The sequence below is a fragment of the Schistocerca cancellata genome, chromosome 2 (assembly GCF_023864275.1).
Source record: "Schistocerca cancellata isolate TAMUIC-IGC-003103 chromosome 2, iqSchCanc2.1, whole genome shotgun sequence".
Taxonomy (NCBI): Eukaryota; Metazoa; Arthropoda; class Insecta; order Orthoptera; family Acrididae; genus Schistocerca; species Schistocerca cancellata.
In genome coordinates, this window is record NC_064627.1 from 1,149,366,968 (window position 1) to 1,149,393,527 (window position 26,560).

General features: G+C 37.5%; 1 protein-coding gene across 1 annotated transcript in view; it reads right to left on the reverse strand.

Moving 5' to 3' along the window:
* LOC126163185 (ATP-binding cassette sub-family C member 4-like) overlaps nt 1-26,560 on the reverse strand; it is a 173,701-nt gene that overhangs the window by 41,459 nt on the left and 105,682 nt on the right. Inside the window, exons 11-14 of the mRNA XM_049920136.1 lie at nt 18,876-19,059; nt 5,270-5,425; nt 3,604-3,803; nt 635-1,173 (exon numbers count right to left, since the gene is read on the reverse strand). Of these exons, the coding sequence (XP_049776093.1) occupies nt 635-1,173; nt 3,604-3,803; nt 5,270-5,425; nt 18,876-19,059 (1,079 nt within the window). The remainder of the gene's footprint in view (nt 1-634; nt 1,174-3,603; nt 3,804-5,269; nt 5,426-18,875; nt 19,060-26,560) is intronic.

Here is a 26,560-nt window from a genome sequence, read left to right on the forward strand (position 1 = left end):
GAGACAGCTATTACAGCTTTGAAATGCAACAGAATATTCCTGTACTTTTTGAATTTACTAGTGTATATTGTTGTCACTTGTTTGTCTGACTGGACTTCTCATACACAATCATTCTTTTAATTTCACCATCTGTAAATAATTTCCTCTGTAAGTACCTCTTTCTAATCATTATAATACATTTATATATCTCTGTTCTGCTCCTCTGTTATGTGTTCCATATTATTATTCTATTATGATTATTAATTTCCTCTCTTGTTTTTCAACTACCCATTCCACCAATTTCCCTCACAGTCTTAGAGTGCATTATTTTGATGGACTGTTGATAAGTAAAAATTAATGTAAAGCTAGTAAACATAAAGGAACATAAAGGGGAGGTCAATGTACATAATTGTGAATGTATTTATCTTTTGTCAGTCACATTTATTTGGGAATACTGCTGAGTGTTTACCTTCTGGCTATATTTCAGATATGCAGACACACCTTGCAATTTGCTTTCTTTGCCTGATATGAAATTTTGTGCTCAGTGTCACCATATCTCAGTATTTTAAAAGAAATAAAATATGTGATGCACACATCAAATTAAATATTGCATCAGCAGTGATATATTAGTAATTTAAAAAAATAATTTCCTTACCTGACGGATTTGTGTCAAAAAATCTCATTGAACCCTTCAGTATGGCATTAAACATCCTGTTATGTAGCCCCTGTGATGAATTCATGGTGACTTTAAAGAAGACAAAAGATCTATATGTTGTAATAAATACACTGCCTGCAATACATATAGTGTATATAATGATGTATTCATCTCTAGTGAAGGATGCAGGAGTCACATAATTTTTGTCATCTGTTTCATTCATATTCAATTCAGAAACTTTTAAATTTTCAAATGCCTCTGGCTTTTTGCCATCAGTTTCATTGTAGATTTGAGAGATGACCTCTGTAACACTGTCACCTCCTTCAGTATATACTGAAGCTGTCTGGTTCACTGTTTCAGCCATGTAAACAGGCTCATTTGCTTCTGTAGGATTACTAAAGTTTTGATAGTCAGGTGGTGTTGACAGCCCCGAAAGAAATTTAGCAGGCAGATTTTCATTTGTGGTGTTAATAACTTGTGCCAGTTCAAATGACATTCTCTTATTCATAATATCCATTTTTAGCTGCTCTTGGTTTGTCCTAAAAAGAAATGCAGATCACAAATATTGGTCTTATAAATTAAGACTTAGAAAATAAAAATGGAAACTAGAGTGAGGTAAAAGGCAAACAAAATGCCAGGAGCAAAGCTTATAAATTACTGATATACTAATAATTTTTGGATGGATAAGAACATGTGATATGAGGAGCACACTGACAGATTTGAAATTATTATCTTAATTATCATCATTCAGTCTTGTCTGAAGTACTCTCCTTGAGTTCTATGCACTGCTGCACCAATCTAAATCACTAAGTGAATTGTTTGTGTTACATTATTTTTAAATGTAGAAATAACTCCTTCTTGATGCTAAAATTGATGCCAGTTGAAGGTTTCTTTTACTTTCTGAAAGAACGTACAATAAACACTGTTGTGTTTTCCCTGCCATAAAAGAACTTGGTCTGTGAGTAGCTCTAATAGCTTAACATATTTTGTCTTTCTATAAGGGGCAGTCAAATGAAAAAGTGATAGACGCAAAAAGTAGGTAAACTGTTTATTACTTCAAAAGTAACCACCATAACAATTCATTATTTATCCCACTGCAAGACACGCACAGTTGGACAAATGGCCATTAATACATCAATTGTTAATTAACAAAACTAACTTTTAAAGTAATATGTTAACTATTAAGTTAACTATATAGAATGTTAATTGATGTTTTAACTTCTGTTAACTTTCTCCGAGTTCATTAATCATTAATGAGGTACCTACTATTTATGACAAAATGATGCTGCAGAAATCATGTTCTAACAAGTTCGGATCATGTAGGTGTATGCAACTGATGTAAACAATTGAGTGTGAATGGCAATAACTGGGTGCTGGGTCTCTATTGTTGTTTTTTTTTTTTTTTTTTTTTACTAAGTTTTGCATCAAGTACTACTTTTTGTTAGTGGACTGACTGTGGAAAATAAATCATGGAATTGGATTCTAGCTCTCACAACAACCTAAAGGGTGCCTAGTGGTAATACATCCATAAAAAGTATAGCCCAAAATCTAGTCAAAATGTGTCTAGACAATGATATCAAAAGACTCATTCACTGATGTGGTATTTCTTGGCGGACAGGTTTTAGTACATTTATTTATTAACCATAATACCCCTATACCCCTGATAGTTGCAGTCAAATGACTTTTATGTCTGGGAAAAGACATTTGGTCTCTTAAACGAGCTTTGCTCTTGAATGAAAAATTTAACATGTTGATGTTAATGAAGTGAAATATGAACCTTATGTTAGATACTATTTCATTTTCCTGTATTTTGATTCTTCTATGATTTAACATTGTTAACCAAATAATTATAAAATTAAATGATAGAACTGTTTTTTATCTGTCTTTGATGTGCTATCTACACTTCCCCAACCAAAACATTTTATTCAAGTTTAGGTAATATGCTGATTTCACTTACTAATTTCACTACAGCCACAACATAAGGTTTTCTGTTATGAGTTAATGACTAACAATTAACTTTAACTTCTGATAAATCTCCTATAAAGTAACATTTTAACATTTAAAAGTTAACTCTTTTAGTAATGGATTAATGATTAGCAAAGTTGACTTTTTGATTACATCACCCAGCTATGGATACTAGATGATCAATGCCTTCATGCAAAAATGTTTGCAGTTATCTTGGAGCCGTGATTGTACCTTGGCATCCACCTCTTCAGCTGAAACAAATTGACGGCTTTGCATGTCATCCTGTAGGTCTCCAAAAATTCGGACACTGCATGGGGCGAGACTGGGACTGTATGGAGGATGTGTAAGGTTTCCCAGTGAAACCTCCGCAGTTTAATAATAATAATAATAAAAACACATCAGCTTTAGGACAGTCATGATGATCTATTTCTTTGACTGCAAGTGCCTGACGATCTTTGACTTAGAGGAACACAGTGCACAATTGATGCACAGTGTTACGTGAATACTTTGCAAAAACTGATGTGCACCTTCAAGTCCAAACACACAGGAATTTTAACAGAGGACATCATTCTGTTGCAGAATAATGCCTACTCACGTGTTGCCAAAGTTATTCTGCGGGAAAGCCCTTATGCATCCTCCATATAATTCCAACCTCTCTCCATATTTTTGAGTCTTGAAAAAAGAAATTTGTGGACACCAATTTGCTTCAGACAAAGAGGTGCACACCTGGATCCAGTCATGGTTCTGCAGGGAACTGAAAACGTTTCCCACATTTAAAATTTAAAAAATGGTTTATATATGGTTTTCCAACTCACTTTCATTGAATGCCCCTTACATATGTGCTGCTAATGCATTCCCACACAGCATTCATGCATTCCCACACAGCATTCTAGTAGTCAGTTGTCAACTGCATTTCATTTAAGTGCTTGATGCTGCCCATCCCACTTCTGTCAACTAATGCAAAAATACTTCTTCATTACCAAATAGTTTATGAAGATACTAACCAGTAAGTAACCCAGTAATCAGCACTATTGGATGCAAACTGCCCAACTGCAAGAACAAATACAAGCCAAGCAAGTAGCAAGTAGCTTGAGCCAGCCCTGAAATAATCTCTATAGAGGGTCTTGTTCAATTTGCCTCTTTCTATCATCTCAGCAGTTTCTTCTGGTTCATCACCCTCTTCATCTTCATCAGGTACAGAACTCTTAAGAAGAAGAATAAAGCAATTAAAAAAACTACAAATATGATTTTTGTTACATGTGTAACTAAAAGATAAAGTAAAAAAATGTGTAAAGCAGTTACACAAAAATGACAGAAATTAATAAATGTAGTCATCACAATTAGTTCAAGAACAATAAATAGAATTTGAATATGCAGAATGTTTTTCCCAGAATTGCTTTATTTAATCCGTTCTTAATGCAGTGTTACTTTCCAGATACATAATTTCTTTTTAAAACACATACCATCATATTTTACCAAAGACAAAAGAGTATCATAAACACTGAAACATAAGTCAGCAATAGTCACATATCTGTTGGCCATGTGTGGTAGAATGCAGAACACTGGTTTCAGTTTAATGGTCTTGAACAGAAAGCACTACATCACATAATGACAGCCTCACCAAACTGGAAGATACTGTGCTCAAAAGAGAGCTTCAGTGCCTAACTTGCTCTTTGATAATCATGCGAAATAACCAGCATTTAATTGCAACTTATACATACTTCAAACATGTGACAATGCTTCTCTTGCACCAGCACCTACATGTTATTTTGTTAGAAGATGATATATTTGGCATAATAGTTTTCTTGCACTGCAGCAAAATCATGTAAGTTAATATGTCTGATCATAGGTTGTTTTTGTTTACCACTGAAATGAGAAAAAGATAGTGCACTGTGCCCTATTTATCTACAGCTATAATCTGAAACAGCTGAGAGTGACACTGTCATGTCATTGTTGTTGATATTTGAAGTTGATCCTAGTGATGATAGTATTCCTCAAACGTAAGTATTTATTGTAGCCTCATGCTCTTACAGACCATAAACAACTATTCTCTGCATGATTTTGCAAGAGTGTTTCTGTTGTCCAATTCTGATGATATGATGATATTCAAATGCAGTGAGATCTTGTATTTTGCTTGTCCTCCTAGTGAATGCCAATACTAAACCATGTGACATTAAGCTCACTTTTCAGATTGCACTAGTCTAGTCAATTAGGTTAATCCCTCCAATATGAAAACTGTCTCTTATTCATTTGTTCATCAATGTACAAATACCATTGCTGAGTATATATACAGTGATTTGAATGTTAAAGTACCAAAACATTCATATCTTGAGATGACTATATTTGGTGTTGTTAATGGTTTTCCACATTATAATTATGGCATAGTTGAGAAGGAGAATTATAATATTAATACCAGAAACATAATACCTGAGTATTTTATATGCAACAAATGTCAAATTTCTTGCACAAGTATGATAAAGTATGACGCTGTTCACAGTGCAAAGCAAACTGCGTTCACATTTGTGAGCTGAGTCCCCTTCATCTAATTATCCAGCTCAATAACCAACCAGGAGCATTGCTACTGTTTACCTTCTGATGATCACTCTAATAATCTTGGATTTTGTGGGTTATATGTTTATGAGAATGAAACAGAAACTGGCAGTTACTTACATAAGTTGATACAACTGACATTTGGTTTTTCAAAAGTTTGGCTGTTACTGCTTCCTTCAACTTCTCAGTCTCTTCTTGGCTGCTGACAAGTAAAGTTGAAAAGTCAGATTTATTTGTCAGAAGCTCATCAAATGTACCCTGATCTTCTATTCTGCCCTGAAAGAAAAACATAGTTCTATGTCAATTAAAGCTGTTGTTTTAAGTTTAGGCATTTATCAGCACAACAAAATATTGTGTTGAGAATAAGCAATGTGTTAAAGTAATCAAATTCTGTATTAATACTGTAATCATGAATTACTCATGGTTCATGGAATGCTGAAATTATAGTTTTTTTAAAACTAAAATGGAAAAATGGTTATGTACGAATTTGGCAGTGTTCCCGCAATGATAAAGAATTAAGTTTTGCATGCTTGATGATGATGATGGTATTTTTGCAGGTAAATGTTCAGAGAGCAAGAAAAGCTCCTCAGTGATACCGACTCCTTATGAGGCCACCCTGCTGACAATATCTATAAATTGGAATTATTAACATTTGGATGTTGTTGTTGTGGTCTTCAGTCCTGAGACTGGTTTGATGCAGCTCTCCATGCTACTCTATCCTGTGCAAGCTCCTTCATCTCCCCGTACCTACTGCAACCTACATCCTTCTGAATCTGCTTAGTGCATTCATCTCTTGGTCTCCCTCTGGGATTTGTAGCCTCCACGCTGCCCTCCAATGCTAAATTGGTGATCCCTTGATTCCTCACAATATGCCCTACCAACCGATCCCTTCTTCTAGTCAAGTTGTGCCACAAATTTTTCTTCTCTCCAATTCTATTCAATACCTCCTCATTAGTTATGTGATCTACCCATCTAATCTTTAGCATTCTTCTGTAGCACCACTTTTCGAAAGCTTCTATTCTCTTTTTGTCCAAACTATTTACCGTCCATGTTTCACTTCCATACATGGCTACACTCCATACAAATACTTTCAGAAATGACTTCCTGACACTTAAATCTATACTCGATGTTAACAAATTTCTCTTCTTCAGAAATGATTTCCATGCCATTGCCAGTCTACATTTTATATCTTCTCTACTTCGACCATCTTCAGTTACTTTGCTCCCCAAATAGCAAAACTCCTTTACTACTTTAAGTGTCTCATTTCCTAATCTAATTCCCTCAGCATCACCCGATTTAATTCAACTACATTCCATTATCCTCATTTTGCTTTTGATTATGTTTATCTTATATCCTTCTTTCAAGACACTATTCATTCTGTTCAACTGCTCTTCCAAGTCCTTTGCTGTCTCTGTCAGAATTACAATGTCATCGGCGAACCTCAAAGTTTTTATTTCTTCTCCATGGATTTTAATACCTACTCTGAATTTTTCTTTTGTTTCCTTTACTGCTTGCTCAATACACAGAATGAATAGCATCGGGGAGAGGCTACAACCCTGTCTCACTCCTTTCCCAACCACTGCTTCCCTTTCGTGTCCCTCGACTCTTATAACTGCCATCTGGTTCCTGTACAAATTGTAAATAGCCTTTCGCTCCTTGTATTTTACCCCTGCCACCTTCAGAATTTGAAGGAGGGTATTCCAGTCAACATTGTCAAAAGCTTTCTCCAAGTCTACAAATGCTAGAAACGTAGGTTTCCTTTTCCTTAATCTAGCTTCTAAGATAAGTCGTAGGGATATTTAATAAAAACTCAGGTATTGGATCATATGTTTGATACTTACAGCAAAATACTCTTTATTTTATTTCTTTGACCAAGGCTGACTTCCCATGTGGAATGTTTCTTTCTATTATGTTCATATTATTTATATGTTGAGATTACATGCATGGATCAGGAAGGATTTGTGAAAATATGAAGATGTTTTCAGCTACATTCTTACTGTCCATAACTACTATGACAAGTACATCAATCACACTACCATCAATACATCTGACATGTAAGCTAACTGATTTTTTTCATCGGTTGCACTGAAACTCAGATGTGATGTATTTGGAAGCTAATCGCACAAGACTGCTTATTTCACAATAATTATAAAACTGAGTGGTTTATGACTATTCATCAATTGTTGTTAGCATACTTTACTGAACTGGATTTCAGCAGTTACTTCTGTGTGTCAATCTATAATTTGTCTTGTTCCACATCCCTGAAGGCACTTCTTCATGATAGGATTTGCAGAAAATAGTGCATGAATGAATAAGTGATTAGCAGTCTAACTAGGATTATTCTGGAAGCTATTTCATAAACTCTACAATTTTTGTATGAAGTCTTTGCAAGACACTAAGAAATAAACGATATTAAAATTAGAGACTGCAACTTATAAGATACAAGATTAAAGGCAGGAGTGAAAGGAGTTGGTTAGCAGTGAATATGATAGGAGAACAATTGGAAAGTAAATGTACATATTGATGAGATACAGAATTAATTGTATAATTGTAGATAATGAATGAAAAAACAAGCCTGGACATTGTGGGGTCATAGCAAAGAGGTAACAAATGGTACAGTATAGAAGCTACCAGAATCTAGTCAAAACTCATTAATTAAAACTTCCGGGCTGAATTGTCATGGTCCATATATAAAACTGCTTCTCCTTCCTGACGTTTCGTTGCCTTCTGCGGGCAACATCTTCCGAGGTGAGTCGCCAGTGGACAATATCTTTGAAGGATTATCCCCGTCTGCGTTTGCACTGGCATAGTTAGCTAAGTCCGGCTGTCCGCTGCACATAGCTACCGACTGTGTCCAACAATTTGAATCAGATTTTTATGCCCACCAGGAAAAGTTCTATGATTATGTACACCTCAAGACCATTAGCTATCGTCCTACCAGCAGTTGATTGACTGAGCAATGGTATCATTCACTGAAGGTGACACTCATGTGCCATGGAACTTCCTGGATGTCTGCCCTTCTTGTAATTCTCTACATCTACATGCTACTCTGCAAATCACACTTAAGTGCCCAGCAGAAGGTTCATCAAACTACCTTCACAATAATTCTTTGTTGCTTCACTCCCATACAGTGCACAGAAAAAACGAACACTTATACCCTTCCGTAGGTAGAAAGACGAGGGCTAGTAGAAATCCTTGGGTGACAGAAGAAATACTGAATTTAATTGGTGAAAGGAGAAAATATAAAAATGCAGTGAATGAAGCAGGCAAAAAGGAATACAAACGTCTCAAAAATGAGATCGCCAGGAAGTGCAAAATGGCTAAGCAGGCATGGATAGAGGACAAATGTAAGGATGTAGAGGCTAATCTCACTAGAGGTAAGATAGATACAGCCTACAGGAAAATTAAAGAGACCTTCAGAGAAAAGAGAACCACTTGTAGGAATATCAAAAGCTCAGATGGAAACCCAGTTCTAAGCAAAGAAGGGAAAGCAGAAAGGTGGAAGAAGTATATAGAGGGTCTATACAAGGGCGATGTACTTGAGGACAATATTATAGAAATGGAGGAGAATGTAGATGAAGATGAAATGGGAGATACGATACTGCGAGAAGAGTATGACAGAGCACTGAAAGACCTGAGTCCAAAAAAAGGCCCCCGGAGTAGACAACATCCATTAGAACTACTGACAGCCTTGGGAGAGCCAGTCCTGACAAAACCCTACCATCTGGTAAGCAAGATTTATGAGACAGGCAAAATACCCTCAGACTTCAGGAAGAATATAATAATCCCAATCCCAAAGAAAGCAGGTGTTGACAGATGTGAAAATTACTGAACTATCAGTTTAATAAGACACAGCTGCAAAATACTAACGCACATTCTTTACAGACGAATGGAAAAACTGATAGAAGCGACCTCAGGGATGATCAATTTGGATTCCATAGAAATGTTGGAACACGTGAGGCAATACTGACCCTACGAGTTATCTTCGAAGAAAGATTAAGGAAAGGCAAACCTAAGTTTTTAGCATTTGTAGACTTAGAGAAAGCTTTTGACAATGTTGACTGGAATACTCTCTTTCAAATTCTGAAGGTGGCAGGGGTAAAATACAAGGAGCGAAAGGCTATTTACAATTTGTGCAGGAACCAGATGGCAGTTATGAGAGTCAAGGGACACAAAAGGGATGCACTGGTTGGGAAGGGAGTGAGACAGGGTTGTAGCCTATCCCCGATGTTATTCAATCTGTATATTGAGCAAGCAGTGAAGGAAACAAAAGAAAAATTCAGAGTAGGTCTTAAAATCCATGGAGAAGAAATAAAAACTTTGAGGTTCGCCGATGACATTGTATTTCTGTCAGAGACAGCAAAGGAGTTGGAAGAGCAGTTGAATGGAATGGATAGTGTATTGAAAGGAGGGTATAAGATGAACATCAACAAAAGCAAAATGAGGATAATGGAATGTAGTCGAATTAAGTCAGGTGATGCTGTGGGAATTAGATTAGGAAACGAGACACTTAAAGTAGTAAAGGAATTTTGCTATTTGGGGAGCAAAATAACTGGTGATGGCTGAAGTAGAGAGGATATAAAATGTAGACTGGCAATGGCAAGGAAAGTGTTTCTGAAGAAGAGAAATTTGTTAACATCGAGTATAGATTTAAGTGCCAGGAAGTCATTTCTGAAAGTATTTGTATGGAGTGTAGCCATGTATGGAAGTGAAACATGGGTGATAAATAGTTTGGACAAGAAGAGAATAGAAGCTTTTGAAATGTGGTGCTACAGAAGAATGCTGAAGATTAGATGGGTAGATCACATAAGTAATGAGGAAGTATTGAATAGGATTGGGAAGAAGAGAAGTTTGTGGCACAACTTGACTAGAAGAAGGGATCGGTTGGTAGGACATGTGTTGAGGCATCAAGGGATCACCAATTTAGTATTGAAGGGCAGCATGGAGGGTAAAAATCATAGAGGGAGACCAAGAGATGAATACACTAAGCAGATTCAGAAGGATGTAGGTTGCAGTAGGTACTGGGAGATGAAGAAGCTTGCACAGGATAGAGTAGCATGGAGAGCTGCATGAAACCAGTCTCAGGACTGAAGACCACAACAACAACAACATACCTTTCCATGTAAGTTCCAACTTCCCTTATTTTATTATGAGGATTGTTTCTCCCTATGTAGTTCAGCAACAACAAAATATTTCCTCATTCAGAGGTGAAAGTTGGTGATCAAAATTTCATGAGAAGATGCCACTGCTATGGAAAACACCTTTATTCTAATGATGTCCATCCCAAATCCTGTATCATGTCCATAGCATTCTCTCCTCTATTTCTCGATAATACAAAATGCGATGCCCTTATTTGAACTTTCTCAATGCACTCTGTTAATCCTTTCTGCTAAGGATCCCACACCATGCAGCAGTACTCCAAAAGAGAATGGACAAGCATAGTGTAGGCAGTCTCTTCAGTAGATCTGTTGCATCTTCTATGAGTTCTGCCAATAAATTGCAATCTTTGGTTCACCTTTTCCAGAACATTTTCTATGTGCTTATTCTAATTGAAGTTGTTTTTAATTGTAATTCCTAGGTATTTAGTTGAATTTATGGCTTTTATCATGTAAATGGAGTTTAATTGATTCCTTTTAGCACATGTGGATGGCCTCACACTTTTCATTATTGAGGGTCAATTGCCAATTTTTGCACCACACAGATATGATAACTAAATCATTTTGCAATCATTTTGATCTTGTAATGACTTTACTAGACAATAAAGGACAGCATAATCTGCAAACAATCTAAGACAGCTACTCAGACTGTCTCCTACATTATTTATACAGATAAGAAACAACAGAGGGCCCATAGCACTACCTTGGGGAATGCCAGAAATCATGTCTGTTTTGCTCAATGACTTTCCATCAATTAGTATGAATTGTGGATTCCTTGATAGGAAATCAAGAGTCCAGTCACATAACTGAGACAATATTCCATAAGCACATAATTTGATTACAAGCTGCTTGTGAGGCATGGTGTAAAATGCCTTCTGGAAACCTAAAAATAAGGAATAAATTTTGTATCCCTTGTCAATAGCACTCAACACTTCGTGTGAGTAAAGAGATAGTAGTGTTTCACAAGACTGATGTTTTCTATATCTATAATGACCTTGTGTCAATAGACTGTTCTCTTCGAGGTAATTCATAATGTTCAAACACAATGAATGTTCCAAAATCCTGCAGCATATTGACATTAATGATACGGGCATGGTCTGTAATTTAGCAGATTACTCCTACTGCCCTTCTTGAATATTGGTGAGACCTGTGCAACTTTCCAGCCTTTGGGTACAAATCTTTCATCATGTGAACAGTTGTATATGACTATTAAGTATGGAGCTATTGTATGAGCATACTCTGGAAGGAACCTAATTGGTATACAATCTGGACCAGACAACTTGCTTTTATTAAATGATTTAAGTTGCTTCACTACTCCAAGGATATCTACTTCTGTGTCACTTAAGTTGGCAGCTGTTCTTCATTCCATTCTGAAATATATACTTCATCTTGTTTGGTGAAGGAAATTTGGAAGGCTGTGTCTAATAACTCTTCTTTAGCAGCACTGTCATCAATAGTATTTCCACTGCTACTGCACAGAGAAGGCATTGATTGTGCCTTGCATCTAGTATATTTCGCATTTGAATCTCTTTGGATTTTCTGCCATGTTTCAAGACAAAGTTTCATTGTGGAAACTATTATCAGCATCTCACATTCTCCTTGGCCTACAAACCACAAAGAAGCCAGACGTGGACTCTTCAGCTGTGGGACTGGTCTATGGCGAAACATTAAGTCTTGCTGGTGAATTTGTCTACACCAGTTCTCTATAGAAACATCAACACAACATTGACCAGATTTCCTATTGTGGTTAAGAGCCCACATTAGTCATGTAATGCTCTGGGCAGACAGCGTCAAGCAACCATTGTAGTCCTCCTTACACTGACCCATACTGTGTCATACGAAGAGGTACACAGATGCTGGACGTTATGATAAATAGCAAGCCCACAACCATTTCATTCAAGTCTTCAAATGAAGCACTTGGGAAATGGTTTTGAATTCATGACATCCAGGAATATACAGCACTGTATGACAATATCATTTATTTTTGAGAGATGCATATGTAGGTATAGTGGAATGCTGAAACTGGTACCGGTAGTCAGAATAAAATAAAATAACATCTCAATTGCACAGTTGTTGGCAAATGTCACTGTTAATTACCTGACCAGCTGACATCCCCTGTACATCACGAATCAACAGACTGATTTCACTCAACCGTGTCATGCTTTCGTACATTTTCCGTCAAGTGCCACCATCCATAGCACCACCAAGACCTCAGCACCTTCCAGCACCAGTGCCACAATCTCCAACACAAGTGCAACAACTACAAGCAAGCACCTGCACTTCCCTGCCCATTTCCATGACGATGCTCCACTTCAACTGAGGAGGTTGACATATCATATGCTGTGCATGTTGCATGTTGTTATTGTGGCCGTCAATCAGGATTCATGCCAACCAAAGATGTTATTTGTATTCTGCGGTGTAGTTCTGTGAGTGCTTGATGAAAAATGAATCGTCACTGGCAAGCAGCTTCTGAACCAGCTGCCAGGGGTACTGTGTTTTTATATGTCATTATGGTTTTTCTATATGTTGTTTATTCTTTGGTGTGTGAATTTCAGATGCTTTTGAATGTTAAATGATTTTTGTTCTGTTCTTGCTTACTCTCTCTGCTGGTTAAAGTAGTTACTAAAATGTAGACTATCACGGCCGGAAATATCATGTCCATTATAATTATCCAGGCTGTTATGCCATGGTTGGTTGATGAATTCTGTGGTGATTCCCAACGTTTCGTTTCCGACTGTGGGAGACATCTTCAAGGGGGTCTGTAGCTCGATGGAAGGTCCAACACACACTTTCTCAACACACACAGTGGCGAGCCAGTGTGTGTGTTGGACCTTCCATCGAGCTACGGACCCCCTTGAAGATGTCTCCCGCAGTCGGAGACGAAACGTTGGGAATCACCACAGAATTCATCAACCGACCACGGCATAACAGCCCGGATAATTATAATGGACATGGTTAAAGTAGTGGTTAGTTACTGTCACGTTGTCTATTTTCACACTCAGGAATGATTTTGCTATTGTGTTAAGCATTCTTGGCCAGCTATTCATCACTGTAATGATTTGCTTGTTTGTCCTAGATAATTAAGCAACATTATTTGTAAATATAGAATTTCAATCAATTGCAATCTCTAGTTTTGGGGTGAACACAGTATTCAGAAGTCAGTCAGCCAAAATTAAGGTGAACCTGACCCTTTCAATGAGCTAGGAAAAATTGGGTAACCAATTCAGTGCTGTTTTTTACACCATATACATGAGTTTGCCAAGCCCAGAAAACTACAGTGACTGTCTCCATCACAATGTCAAACTACTGCACCCCTACCATACTGACCTGACCATGTAAAGACATAGAACAGTGGAGGACAAAGTGACTGCATCGATTTAAGAGCTTTTCTTTGAGAAAGTTTGTTTATTAAGATTTGTGGCAATTCAATTAATTGGGTCATACGAATATATTTGTGTGTGAGATAATATGAGATTATAGATGCTATTTTTGCTAATGTGTTGTTATTGTACCACAAAGAACCCACAAGTTTTCTGTTGCATTGAGACTCATCTATCTACTGTTACAGTCTGAGGTAGCTGATAATGAGCCTTGTCCTCCACATTTTGTTTTTAAATGTAGGCAACACTGGTGGCTGTGGGCCTAATAAAATCAAATCACTCACAGTGTATCCTTGAGCAAGTGGTGCATGAAGTGCTTCTTACATCCATAATATCAGAGGCCAAAAGCAGGCCACAATAAAAATGTACTGAGATCCATCTCTGTGTCCATGGCGTGTGCAACTTTCACTCAAATAACTAGCAGCAGACATGGGCAATTTTAAACAGAAGGTATACAACATCACAGTGCACAACATGCCAAACTGTTCATTTCACTACAATGGTGAGAGTACTGTCTCTTCAATATGACAGCTACATCTAATTCCATTTGTCCATCAGTATAACATAACCTGAAGTGATCCACAAAGGTGCATTCTTTGTCCAATCCTGTACATGCTTCAAGTGAGTGGCACTTAAAAGACATAAATCCATTTTGTACACTTATGGCAGTTATGAGTATCGAATTAATTGTGGCTTCTATTATTACACAGCAGTAAACGATAAAATATCTCATCTTACTGTAGTTATATCTCCCTTGACTTTGTGAGCAGCAATTATATTTGTAAGCTTGTAGTCCCGATTCTATTTGTAAACTTCCGTTCTTTATAATAGTTAAATATCTACATTTCTCCTAAAAGCAGTCTTGCATTCAGAGAATGGGTGGTGAGGAGCATATACAAGATTGCTGCATCATCATGCCAGGGAAGGTCCTAGTGGAAGTGGTTTGCCATAGCCTTCCTCCAATGTCTTATGAACTGTCAAGTGCATATCAGTGGTGAGTGCTTGTGCAGAGTAGTGTTGAGTTCATGTTCTTGTGAATGAAAGGAAAGGAGAGGGTGAGTCCTGCTGCTGGCACATAGCCTACTTTTCTTAAATAACAACAAGGGAGCTGTCAAGCTACACATCCCCATCTGATGAATGGATTACCTTCAACAGTGTCTCATGCCCTTGCTTTAAGAGACACTGCAGAAAGATTTGAAATGTGATCGAAGACATTGGCACAAAGTTTGTTGATCACAAACTTTATGCCAAACTCTCCTCCCCTGGTTAAATAGTGGTAATGAAAATTTTCACCAGCAGGATTCGAGCCAGCTTACCTCCAAGTTGAGTGACAATGGACAGGCATGTGTTAGTGACTTCAGCTATGGAGGTGCATACATTTCTCTTATTGTAGCTTTAAATAAGTGTAACCCTACATCTAACAGTAAGAAACACAGATACATCCCATATCAATCCACATAATATGTGCATTCACTTTACTCATGAAACAAAGTAATTAGTTTCAGCATAGCAACAATCATTCCACAGAAGTTGCAATTGCAATTCACTCTACAGGATTTAACTTATTTTGGATATTATTCCAGTTTCCTAGTGATAGATTTAACAGTGTGTTAGCCATTTTCCATGTTTGCTGCTACTAAAGTGTGCAGGATGGACAGTGGGCAGTTTGGTGAATGTGGAGAACTGCTGAACATTAGCAAACCATGTGTCAATAGCATCATGCAGATTTTTCAGTGGCATTTATAGTGCTCTTTAGCTCCTGAACACTAATGAAGACCATATGGGCAAAACCACTGGTGAATTCAAGTTAGCCAAGAACAAAGAGTGGCCTGTAACAAATCGGTCTATGAAACAGCAACACGGGGAAGACCAACACCTGCTCAACACAGCTCATAAGCTCCCATGTGTATTGGTCAACAGGCAGTTTCACCTACATACATTGGCAGCAGCCAGTCTGCAACAACAGACAGTGCGTGTCAGTAGCAATGCTCAACCTATAGATAAGTGCCCAGTCAACATGACAGTTGCATAATGGTGATCATTTGTAGTGTTTGCAGAAAGCACAAATAAAAACATTGGTAGATTACATTCGATGGCACTCGACTAAATAATCAGACTGCACAGAAGTAATATATAAAAACAGATACTGAACACTTTATCATATGGAAGGAAGAATGTTAAAATTCAGACTGCAAACTTTGCAACTGCAAATGCCATGATTAGCAATGAAGTGATCTCTCCAATAAACTAGAAGCTTACATAACCAATTCTTTAACAACAATGTAAGGGATATGTTGCAAATGCAAATGCCATGATTAGCAATGAAGTGATCTCTCCAATAAACTAGAAGCTTACATAACCAAGTCTTTACAACACTGTAAGGGATAATGCCCGATACTGACACTTCTCTACCAGAGGAGGAGATGCTACGAGTACTTGAGTGTAACGTGGCAGCAGTGCCAGTAAGGGGACATTACAAGAGGGCCATTCGTGAGGATGCCGACATCAGGCCCCAACCAGTGTGTGCAGATACATTCAAATCACAGCAGAGGCCGTGCTACATTAAATACACAGTGTATGGCACCTAGCAGAGCCTTACATTTTCCCAGGGCTGCTCTGGTATAAGTGTTTGCATTATGGACACTGTAGCAAGCAATGCAATAGCCAGACAAGAAGCAGTCAGTTATTACTAGACATAGTGTTAACACATGTGAAAATAGGCATTTCCTGTACGAATACACAGAAAATGAGATCACAACTCCACGGATAAAACTTTCCTTGAGCACTTAGTGCAGAATGGCTCACGATAACATCGGTTATCAAGAAGCTCGTGCATCGTATGAGAATAGGCAGTACACAAGCATGACAGCAATGCAGATGACCAACATGAAAGACTCTACAATATTTCCTCCATTATCAGTGCTGGTAGCTGGCTAGACACCTCACCACGTTCAGCAACCGTGGCCCCCTTCAGCAGCCCAGCAGCCGTGGTGATGCAGCATGCAGTGTCCCCACCAACTCCTCTACCACAAAGGAGGACAGCCTCTTGGCTGTCAATGACACATATTCAAGATGTGAAACCCTCAATTTGCACATTGCTATTTGAGGTTTTGTTACTTTTCTAGATTTCCTGATGATGATTAGGCCTATATTGGAATGCATCATTAAACTGGTCAGTCACCACAAAATCTGTGACTCCTATATATATTTTTTGTAGCGTCCACATTAGCACTGTTCTAACAGTTAAAAATTGTACCTTATAGCTTTGTTTCTGGACCTAAACAGTACCTATGATAACATAGAGCTCTCAGTGCTTGCCACAAAACTACAGGAACAATGCATATTCTACACACGATACCTTTTCTCAATGATTTGTTGCTACTAATTGTACATAAAGGGAGTATAGGAAGACCACAAACTACAAGTCTGTGATTGCTGCAAGGATCTGTTTTGACACCTCTTCTGTTTAATACCTACACACTGACTGACATAGAATATTCTTAGAGAAGGTGAAAGTTCAGCAACATGCAGATGATACCTGTATTTACATGGAAAGTACATCTGTCGAAGAATGTAAATCACAAATGACAACCACACTGCTTGTGCTTTGTGCTCCAACAGTAGCTGTGAAGAAACAGACAGGCTATATCCACTGTTAAATCAAGGAAGGTGGACACAAAACATGTGGCTATGAAATGTCAGATGGCTGTTAGTATATTCAGAGCTATGGCAGAACCTTGGAGGGTTTTGAACATCGGCACAGCACAAACATTTTAACGCACGACAGTATGTCCAATCGTTGACTATGGGAGTGTCTGTTATGGATCTGCACCTGATACTTACCACAAGAGAATTAATAAATGCCAATATAGAGTGCTAAGACCTTGTTTGGGAGCAATATGCTCTGCCTATACCAACACACACTTAGTTGACCGCATGCCCTACTGTCCATCTATGCCAGCAGTACCTCTGCACCAAATTTATTCTTAAAAGGAATCAATATAAATCTAACAATATGAATCTGAAATCAATCATCTCAAAACTAACCATAGAGTGCTTAACTGGACACTTCTGGATCACTAGAACTCTTTCTCCCCTAGCCTAAGCATATGTAGATGCTGAGGAGACTTCAAGAAGATCATAAGAGCACCTAGACACAGTATTATTATCATTCCATTCCCATTGAAATTGTCTAAGGTGAATGTAATAACTGATCTTGACTTGAACAATGGGACTCATGGTAACAATGTAACTTTGGTGCAGTTTTTAAGATAGTAGCCGAGGCAACATATATTTGTACTGACTACCAACAGAAGTAAGTATCATGACCACATAACTTATTGTGATACTAGAAACACTTCATTTCTCCTCACAGATGACAGCACCTCTATATTCCCTAATCAGTGACTATTAACTGCTCTAACAGTACTTCAAAATTTCAGCACCTGTTTTACTGAAAACCACATGGTATACAGGTTGGCCAAGTGTTGGAATACACCATCTGGACTGCAATCCTAACTACAGATTACTGATATGTCCTACACAGAGGCATGATACAAGACTTGCAGGGGGAATGGGAGGAAACAACAAGACAGAAAAGGAAGGAATGTGCAACAATCTACCCTTCGGTCCCCTAGTCTACGAAATTTCAAACAAATTTAATGCCCAGGCAACTTGCTTCTCAAATGACCAGACTTAATTCAACCATGCATGTTTATGTAACCATTTTCAAAGGCTTCCTACTCTTGTGGAGAAGAAGTGGATGCATATCACCTTTTCTTTGGGTGTCCCAGGCAACATGAATACACAACAATCCATTTACATCAACTTGTGAGGCTTTCTCATCCAGTTCCAACCTGTATGGTGGCTTTGTTAACAGCTCAGGATCACAGACTTTTTAAGGAAAAGTACAGATGCTGTTGACATGGGAATCCACATCTAAGACCAACAAATCACTGACAGTGGACTTCACAACACTGTTCTATAATATTTGGTTTTACAACGATTATACAGTATTAGTCTATTTGTAATTATATAAGTTCTGTCCGCAGAGTGTGTGTGCATGCAAACAAATAAATATTCTAACATTAATGTTCTATCAATATCCTGTATGAACAGACTGTATGGTGTAAGGTAAAGATCAATAAACAGTTGCATTGATTAACAATCATTAGAGGTGAAACATCTTACATTTCTGAGTATGACTATCTGCTCAGCGTCCTTTAGATACTGCAGCTGGTGAGTGGCCAGAATACGTGTCTTTGTAGCCAAGTAACCATTGACACAATCCTGAAACAGTTGCTTCCCAACATGTGTGTCAACTGCTGACAGTGGATCATCCAGTAAATATATGTCAGCATCTCTGTACACAGCTCTGTAAGTATTAAGATATCGGTTTACAGCAGTGTGTTCTAATACAATACTTAAAACTATTTCAAAAGAATTTATAACAATTTTTTTTATTTCTGGTAAAATAAACAGTTATTCAGGCATCCTGTGCTTTATTTGTAAGAATACTTCCCTTTATCACTATCTCTGACATAGAACCTTACTTTTTAACAACACACTTAGGTCACAGTTCCAGAACCACTTTTTTCACAAATCAAATAATGTAGGTGTAGTTGACTGAATAGAATAGCTACAGACTGCACACAAACATGAAAAAGCACATATTTAGCATTGTAACTGGAACAAATGTATTATAAGTAACAGAAACAACACTAACATCGAAATTTTGAATAATAGAAGTTAAATGCAAGAGGTGGAGTGTAGCAATGGTTAATATGAATCTATACATCTACGTACAACACATAAACATTATAAGTTGATTAAAATAACTTAGTAATTGACAGACTGCATGGGCAGGGATATTGTTCCCAGCTTGAAGCCAGCCACATTTGATAATTCTCTGTAAGTTCCTGCAAAACAGGTGACACAGTGAGCATGTGGCGCTCGAGAAATAACTATGATTCACTGGCAGCTGGATTTTATCACTTGAATTTTTGAAACATCAATCGCAAAGTTATTTTAATTAAGGTACAGCAAAAACAACTTCATCCACCAGGATTAACTAAAAACAAAGGAAGTTTCTTAGCAGTACTCTGCTGATTACAAAGTGACATAAAAATAGATACAAATTTAATGGTGGTTGCACCAGGCACACGCTTGGAGTCCTAGCTCAAGAGTGGCATGATAAACTCTAACTTTACACTTTGTTATAAATATGAAATGTGTCTGAAATTATTGATTGTGATGAGCTAGTTAATAAGATTGCATGACAGAAACAAAGAAAACAGTTTATGGAATTTCTTCGCATATCTTATTTCAATAAAGATGTATCATTTTTGATCAAATTTCTGATTTCATTTGCATTACATTAACCCATTTATAAGCTTTTCATGAAGAAGAAATGAGGCTGTCGAAGTATTACATAAAAGTAAAATGAAGTTTCGTGTGTTGCACCAATTCTTTCATGAGTATTCTTTTGCCAACTTGAAGGCTCTCATGTTCCTTTGTATCTGATCCTCAGTATTTTTGCATTTCCCCACTAGAAAAATCACTATGGCTTAACCGTGTCTCAAAAACCTGCTGGTACAGTCCGCTGAAAGCTGTGTGAGAAGAACTGGCACAAAATAATAAAGAACACCTACTCTTATTCTCCATAAGCTACCTTATGGTGTATGGTAGAGGGTACTTTGTGCTCCACTGTCACTTCCCCTCTTCCCTGTTCCAGTTGCTAATGGTGTGTGGGAAGAATGCCTGATCAGGTCTTCCATATGTACTTGCATATTAATGTCCCTTTTTTTTCAACTCATCAGGCTGCCTGTCACACATTCCTCTCTTGCACCAACACCTTTATGTCAGTGTAGCACTTGCATCCACTTTATTTGTTGGATATATTAAAATTTCTGTCTTCACCTAGTTTACCCTCTTCATCTCCATCTAGTACCATGGAAGTTATTCCCTGATATCTTAACAGAGGTCCTATTATCCTGTCCCTTCTTCTAGTCAGTGCTTTCCACATGTTCCTTTCCTCATTGGTTCTGCAGAGGACCTCCTCATTTTTTATCTTATCAAATTTTGAACATCCTTCTGCAGCACCACACCTCAAATGCTTTGATTCTCTTCTTTTCCATTTTTCCAGTGACCATGAATCATGTCCATGCAATGTTATGTGCCAAACATACATAGTCAAAAAGTTTTTCCTTAAACTAAAGCTGATGTTTGGTACTAAGAGATATCTTTTGGTAAGGAATAGCTCTCTCTTGCCTGTGATAATCTGCTTTTTATGTCCTCCTTGCTTCATTTGTCATGTGTTATTTTGCTTCCAAGATAGCGAAATTCCTTCACTTCACATTCTTTGTAGTCTCAAATCTTTATATTAAATTTCTCGCTAAACTCATTTCTGCTACTTCTATTTACTTTCATATTTCTTCAGTTTATTCTCAATCCATGGTGTGCGCTCATTAAATTCTTCATTCCTTTCAAATGGTCCTGTGATTGTTCCTCACTTTTACTGAGGACAGCAATATCATCAGTGAATCTTATCGTCAATATTCTTTCACCCCAAATTTTTATTGTAGTCCTGAACCTTCCTTTTTTTGTCATCACTTCATCAATGTATGTACTAAACAGCAGAGGCTAAAGACCAGTCCCTGTCTTATAGCCTTTCTAATCTGAGCACTTCATTTATGGTCTTCCAATCTTGTTACGTTCTCTTCGTTCTCGTACATATTGTACATTACCAATCTTTCTCTACTGCTTACACCTATTTTCCTCCAAATTTTGAATATCTTACACCATTCTACATTGTCAATCACTTTTTCTAGGTCAACATATCCTGTGAATGTGTCTTGATTTTCCTTAATGCTTGCTTCCATTATCAGGCTCAATGTCAGAACTGACTGTCTTGTACATTTTCCTTTCCTAAAGCCAAATATAATCAACAAAAAGATTCTCAGTTTTCTTTTCCATTCTTTTGTACGTTATTATCAGCAACATGGATACTTGAGATGTTAAACTGATTGTGCGATAGTCCTCACACTTATCCACCCTTGCTATCTTAGGGATCATGTCGATGACGTTTTTCTGAAAGTCTGATGGTATTGTCATGAATCTAATAGATTCTGGACTCCCCCAATTCTTTTAGAAATACTGAAGGAATGTTGTCTATGCCATCTGCTTTATTTGGTGCAAACCTCCAAAGCTCTGTTAAATTCTGGCTAATAATGTGTACCTTTTGTCTTCCATACTGATCCACATTTACTCTTCTATCACATCATTAGACAGTTCATCCACCTTGTAGAGGCCTTCAAACTACTTGTTCCATCTATCTGCCCTCTCTTGTGAGTTTAGCAGTGGAACTCCTTTTGTACGATTGACCCTCCATTGCTTGCACGGATGACACTTATTATCCACATGATTTTCCCACTCCGTTTTGTCTGAATGGGCTGAACTGAGTTCATGCCATTTTCAAAACCTTTCCATTAATTCCCCATCCATTAATATCAGCCATAACTGTTTTCCAGTTACACAGTGGTGCATTGCTTATGAAACATTTTTAGAGCTTGGCAGACACTAGCCATCCGAACAAGCACAATTGCTACAATCTGAAACAAGGTGAGTGTATCCAGAATGAGATTTTCACTCTGCAGCAGAGTGTGCACTGATATAAAACTTCCTGGCAGATGAAAACTGTGTGCCGGACCAAGACTCAAACTCGGGACCTTTGCCTTTTATGGGCAAGTGCACTACCATCTGAGCTACCCAAGCACGACTCAGATCATGAGTCATGCTTGGGTAGCTCAGATGGTAGAGCACTTGCCCGTGAAAGGCAAAGGTCCTGAGTTTGAATCTCAGTCTGGCACACAGTTTTAATCTGCCAGGGAGTTTAAAGGTGAGTGTATATTATTCTGCTACTTCCCTATGTTCAATCTGACTTTCATATGCATGATTTTGGGTATATTGAAACTAATCACAGTTAATTTGCTTTTTACATAGAATAATTACCTACAAAAAGTAAACAGTTTCTATACTTTTACTTTGTGGAATAAATGTCAAAAAAAAAAAAAAAAAAAAAACCCTAGGGCAGAGTTCAGCAGAGATCCTGTTGTATGGCTGGAATAATTCCATCAGTTGAGTGATGAAAATCCTAACAGTGGTGTAGCTGACTCAGAGAACAAACATGACAGAAAGAGAAAGCACTTCTTTTTAAGAAAAAATGCAATAGCTAAATGGAGAAAAAGTAAATATTTTACCAATGTTAGAACAAGATCTTATAATATTACTAGTATTATTATGCATTTACCTGGGCTCAAAAATGAACCTCATATAACAAAGACAGAAATACATATCATGAAATCATTTTTGGATGAAAATAGAATACCCATTATTTCAATATGTACTAATATTTATATCAATGAAGTTATGGCAGCTTTTCTAGAAAAAGGAATGCTAAAGAAACAGCTGTTACAGAAATCATGGCTTTCACTGGTATGTAATCTAGGATCTCTGAGAAATTGTAGAGTGAGTTTTTTGAAGTTGTGGAATAACTCAAACAGCAATGGGCTCCATTCATGGTACATATGCACAAGTGAAAACCAATTCAGGTTTCACTTGAGGTTGGAAGTATCCTTCATAGAGGTGTTCAAAGAGAGTAGATGGCTTCTATCAGAAAAGTACTGGTGGTATTAATGAACAGTTGCCAAAAATATTTGTTACTGTATTTGTGTATTATGTTTCGATTTAAATAAAACACTCCCAAAATCATTCATATATACCATTCAAATCGTTCAAATACATTGTTTATGTAGTGGATGACACCTGCCAGCCACGTGAGTGATCATGTCAGTAATTATCGCTTGAATAATGGAGAGTTAATGTTCATGCCTCTACTTTTAACCTCACCAAAGGCTGTTCTGCCTTTTCTGTATGCTGAATCAGTCCTGATGACCATTTTCCAATTGATTTCCTTGAATCTTTTCTGTAACCATTTTGCTTCAACATTTTTGCACTTCCAATTTAATTCCTAAGTGACCTGTATTGCTGTGTTCCTGTCTTTGCCTGTACATTTTTGTACATCCTTTTTTTGTCAATTTATTACAGTATTTCTTCTGTTACTCACAGTGCCTTCATTCTTACCTTCTTTGTACCTCCTCTGTCCAACTCTTGTCCTTTTTACAGATGCCCAATTCTCTCCAATTGAACTGTTTATCATGATATTCATGTTTGCAGCATCTACAGCCTTTGAGAACTTCTGCCCTTTTTAGTCACGTCCATTTGTTTTCAACTGAACTGCCTATTGTGGTATTCATTAGTGCAGTATCTACTGCCATAGGAAACTATCAACATATCTTTTCATTCCTAGTACTTCGGCATGCAACTTATTTTCACATTGATTCTTCTGATGATTCTCTTAAACTTCATTCTACTCTACATCATTTCTAAATTGTTTATAAACCCATATCTGCTCCTGGGTAACACTTACAATCCAACCTCTGATTTCAGAAGCTCTGTCTGACCACGATGTAACACAAACTGAATCTTATCATGTCACCAGGCCTTTTCTGAGTACACCACCTCCTCTTGCAATTTTTTAATGGTGTGTCTTCTATTACTAGCAAAAATTGGCCTTTCTTCTCTCTCAGTCCTGCTACCAATGGCATTTCCTCCCACAACTCTGTCTTCTATTTCTTCACCTCTACAGCATTCCAGTCACCCATGATTATTAGATTTTCATTTCCTTTTACACACTGAATTATATGTTCAGTATCCTCATATACTTTTTTCTATCCTCCACCTACTGCTTGTAACATCAGAATTTACACCTGAACCGTCATGACTGGAAATTCATTTGTTATCGATTGTGATGACTATAACACTACCAACAAACTGCTCACAATAACTCACTCTCTTCCACCTTCCTATGATGAATCCTACTCTAGTTGCACCATTGATATAACCCCATTTCCACCTGGCCAGAAATACTTATCTTCTTTCCATTTTATTTCACTGACACACAATATATCTAGACTGAATCTTTACATTTTCCTTTTCAGCTTTTCTAGCTTCCCTACAACATTCAGACTCCTGAGATTCTATGTTCTGATTTGTAGAGTGTTACTGTTTCATTAGTTAGTAAATCCTCTCTCCCATTGGCAGTCCCCTCCCAGAGATCCAAATAGGCGACTGATCAGGACTCTTTTGCCAAATTCATGATGAAAGATGCTGTTCTGCTGTAAATCTTCTCTTTCCTTCCTCAGTCCTAGCTGGTAAGGTTCTTAGACTACAGAGGAATACCCTAGTACTGGTGAAACTACAATTTAATAACCCTCTGAAGGTGGACTCCACTTCCTGATCTAGCATCTGCCTTTCCTATCATTAGTTCTATGTAGTTGTTTTCGTTAAATTACTCTTTGCTCATAGTCCAGATATTTATTGGATGTGACTTTTACCAGTGATTGTCTGGTAGTTTAATCAAACAGTAATGGTTTTTTCTGTCTATTTTTGCAGAATGAAATACATTTGTTTACTTTTAGAGTCAACTGCTACTCTCTGCACCAAGTTTCAATCCTCTGTGTGCCTTCCTGCATTTTTATACAATTTTCTTACACTGCCACTTCTCTTTATACAGAGACATCACCACTGAACAACCTTGAGGAACTTCTCACATTAACCAGTAGACAGTGCATGCATATTGTGAATAGTGATGGTCCTATAACACTTCCTTGGAATATACCTGAAATGCTTTTACATGTGAAGATTTATGTCAGTTAAGAGTGACATTCTGTGTTTTGTTTGGTAGGAACTCTTCAATTAAATCAAAGAGATGAACTGACAGTACAAAAGCTCAAATTTGCTCATTGGGCTACTGTCTGGAACTGTGCCAAATTCCTCCTGGCACTGGTATCTACTGTCTTCTAGGTCTCATGGATGGGCAGAACGAGTGAAGTTTCACAATATTTTTGTCTGTGGATCCTTTTTGATTCCTACGTAGGAGATTATCGGTATCAAGAATGATAATAACATGTGAGCACAAAATCTACAAGATTCTATGAAAGATGATGTCAACAATACAAGCCTATAGCTGTGTGCATCCTCAAAATTGTTAATGACATGCACATTTTTCTGGTCCATTTGCAAAGCTTTGTTCTGCCAGCAGCTTATGACAGACTAGTTACCTCAGGAGTTCCCATTGCTTTACATCTAATGAGCAAATGTCACTGGTGTTCTCTCCACATTCATTGTCATTGTTGTTCTTTCCACAGTAACCTAACTTCATTTATTCTGGTGTCAGTGTGATGATTAAAATGAGGAGCAGTAATACAATTTTCTCAGTTAAACAATTTTGGAATAATGAATTTGATATTTTGGCCTTGTCTCCTCCATTTTTGTGCCACTATGCTCACTGAGTTACTAGATCTATGCCTTTGCTCTATTTACTGAGTTATTGTAAGACCAAAACTTCTTAGGGTTTTTTCCCCCAAACTAGTAGATAGAGTTTTACTTCCAGGTTTGTAGAACACTCCAAGCATGGCTCTCCTTATGCTTAGTTTGTCTTCACTCACTTTTCGTTTGTCAACAAGGCTTTGGTTATGTTTAAATCTGGGGTAAGGTTCAAACTTCACATCCAAGTTCATTACAAAACTGTATGAATCTCCAAGCCACAGGACTGTGATTGATTCAGAGACAAATGCTGCAAAACACCAGTCAGCTTCCACCCTATGTGGAAGCCGAGCGCCCACAGAAACTGAGGATGGCCTCTATACGTAGGTGACAGCCAACATTTGTACCAACATGAGCCATAATTTGCAATTGACTGCACCCATTACAATCACTGGCAGAGCCTCCTCTACATCTTGAAAGACCCCATCCCT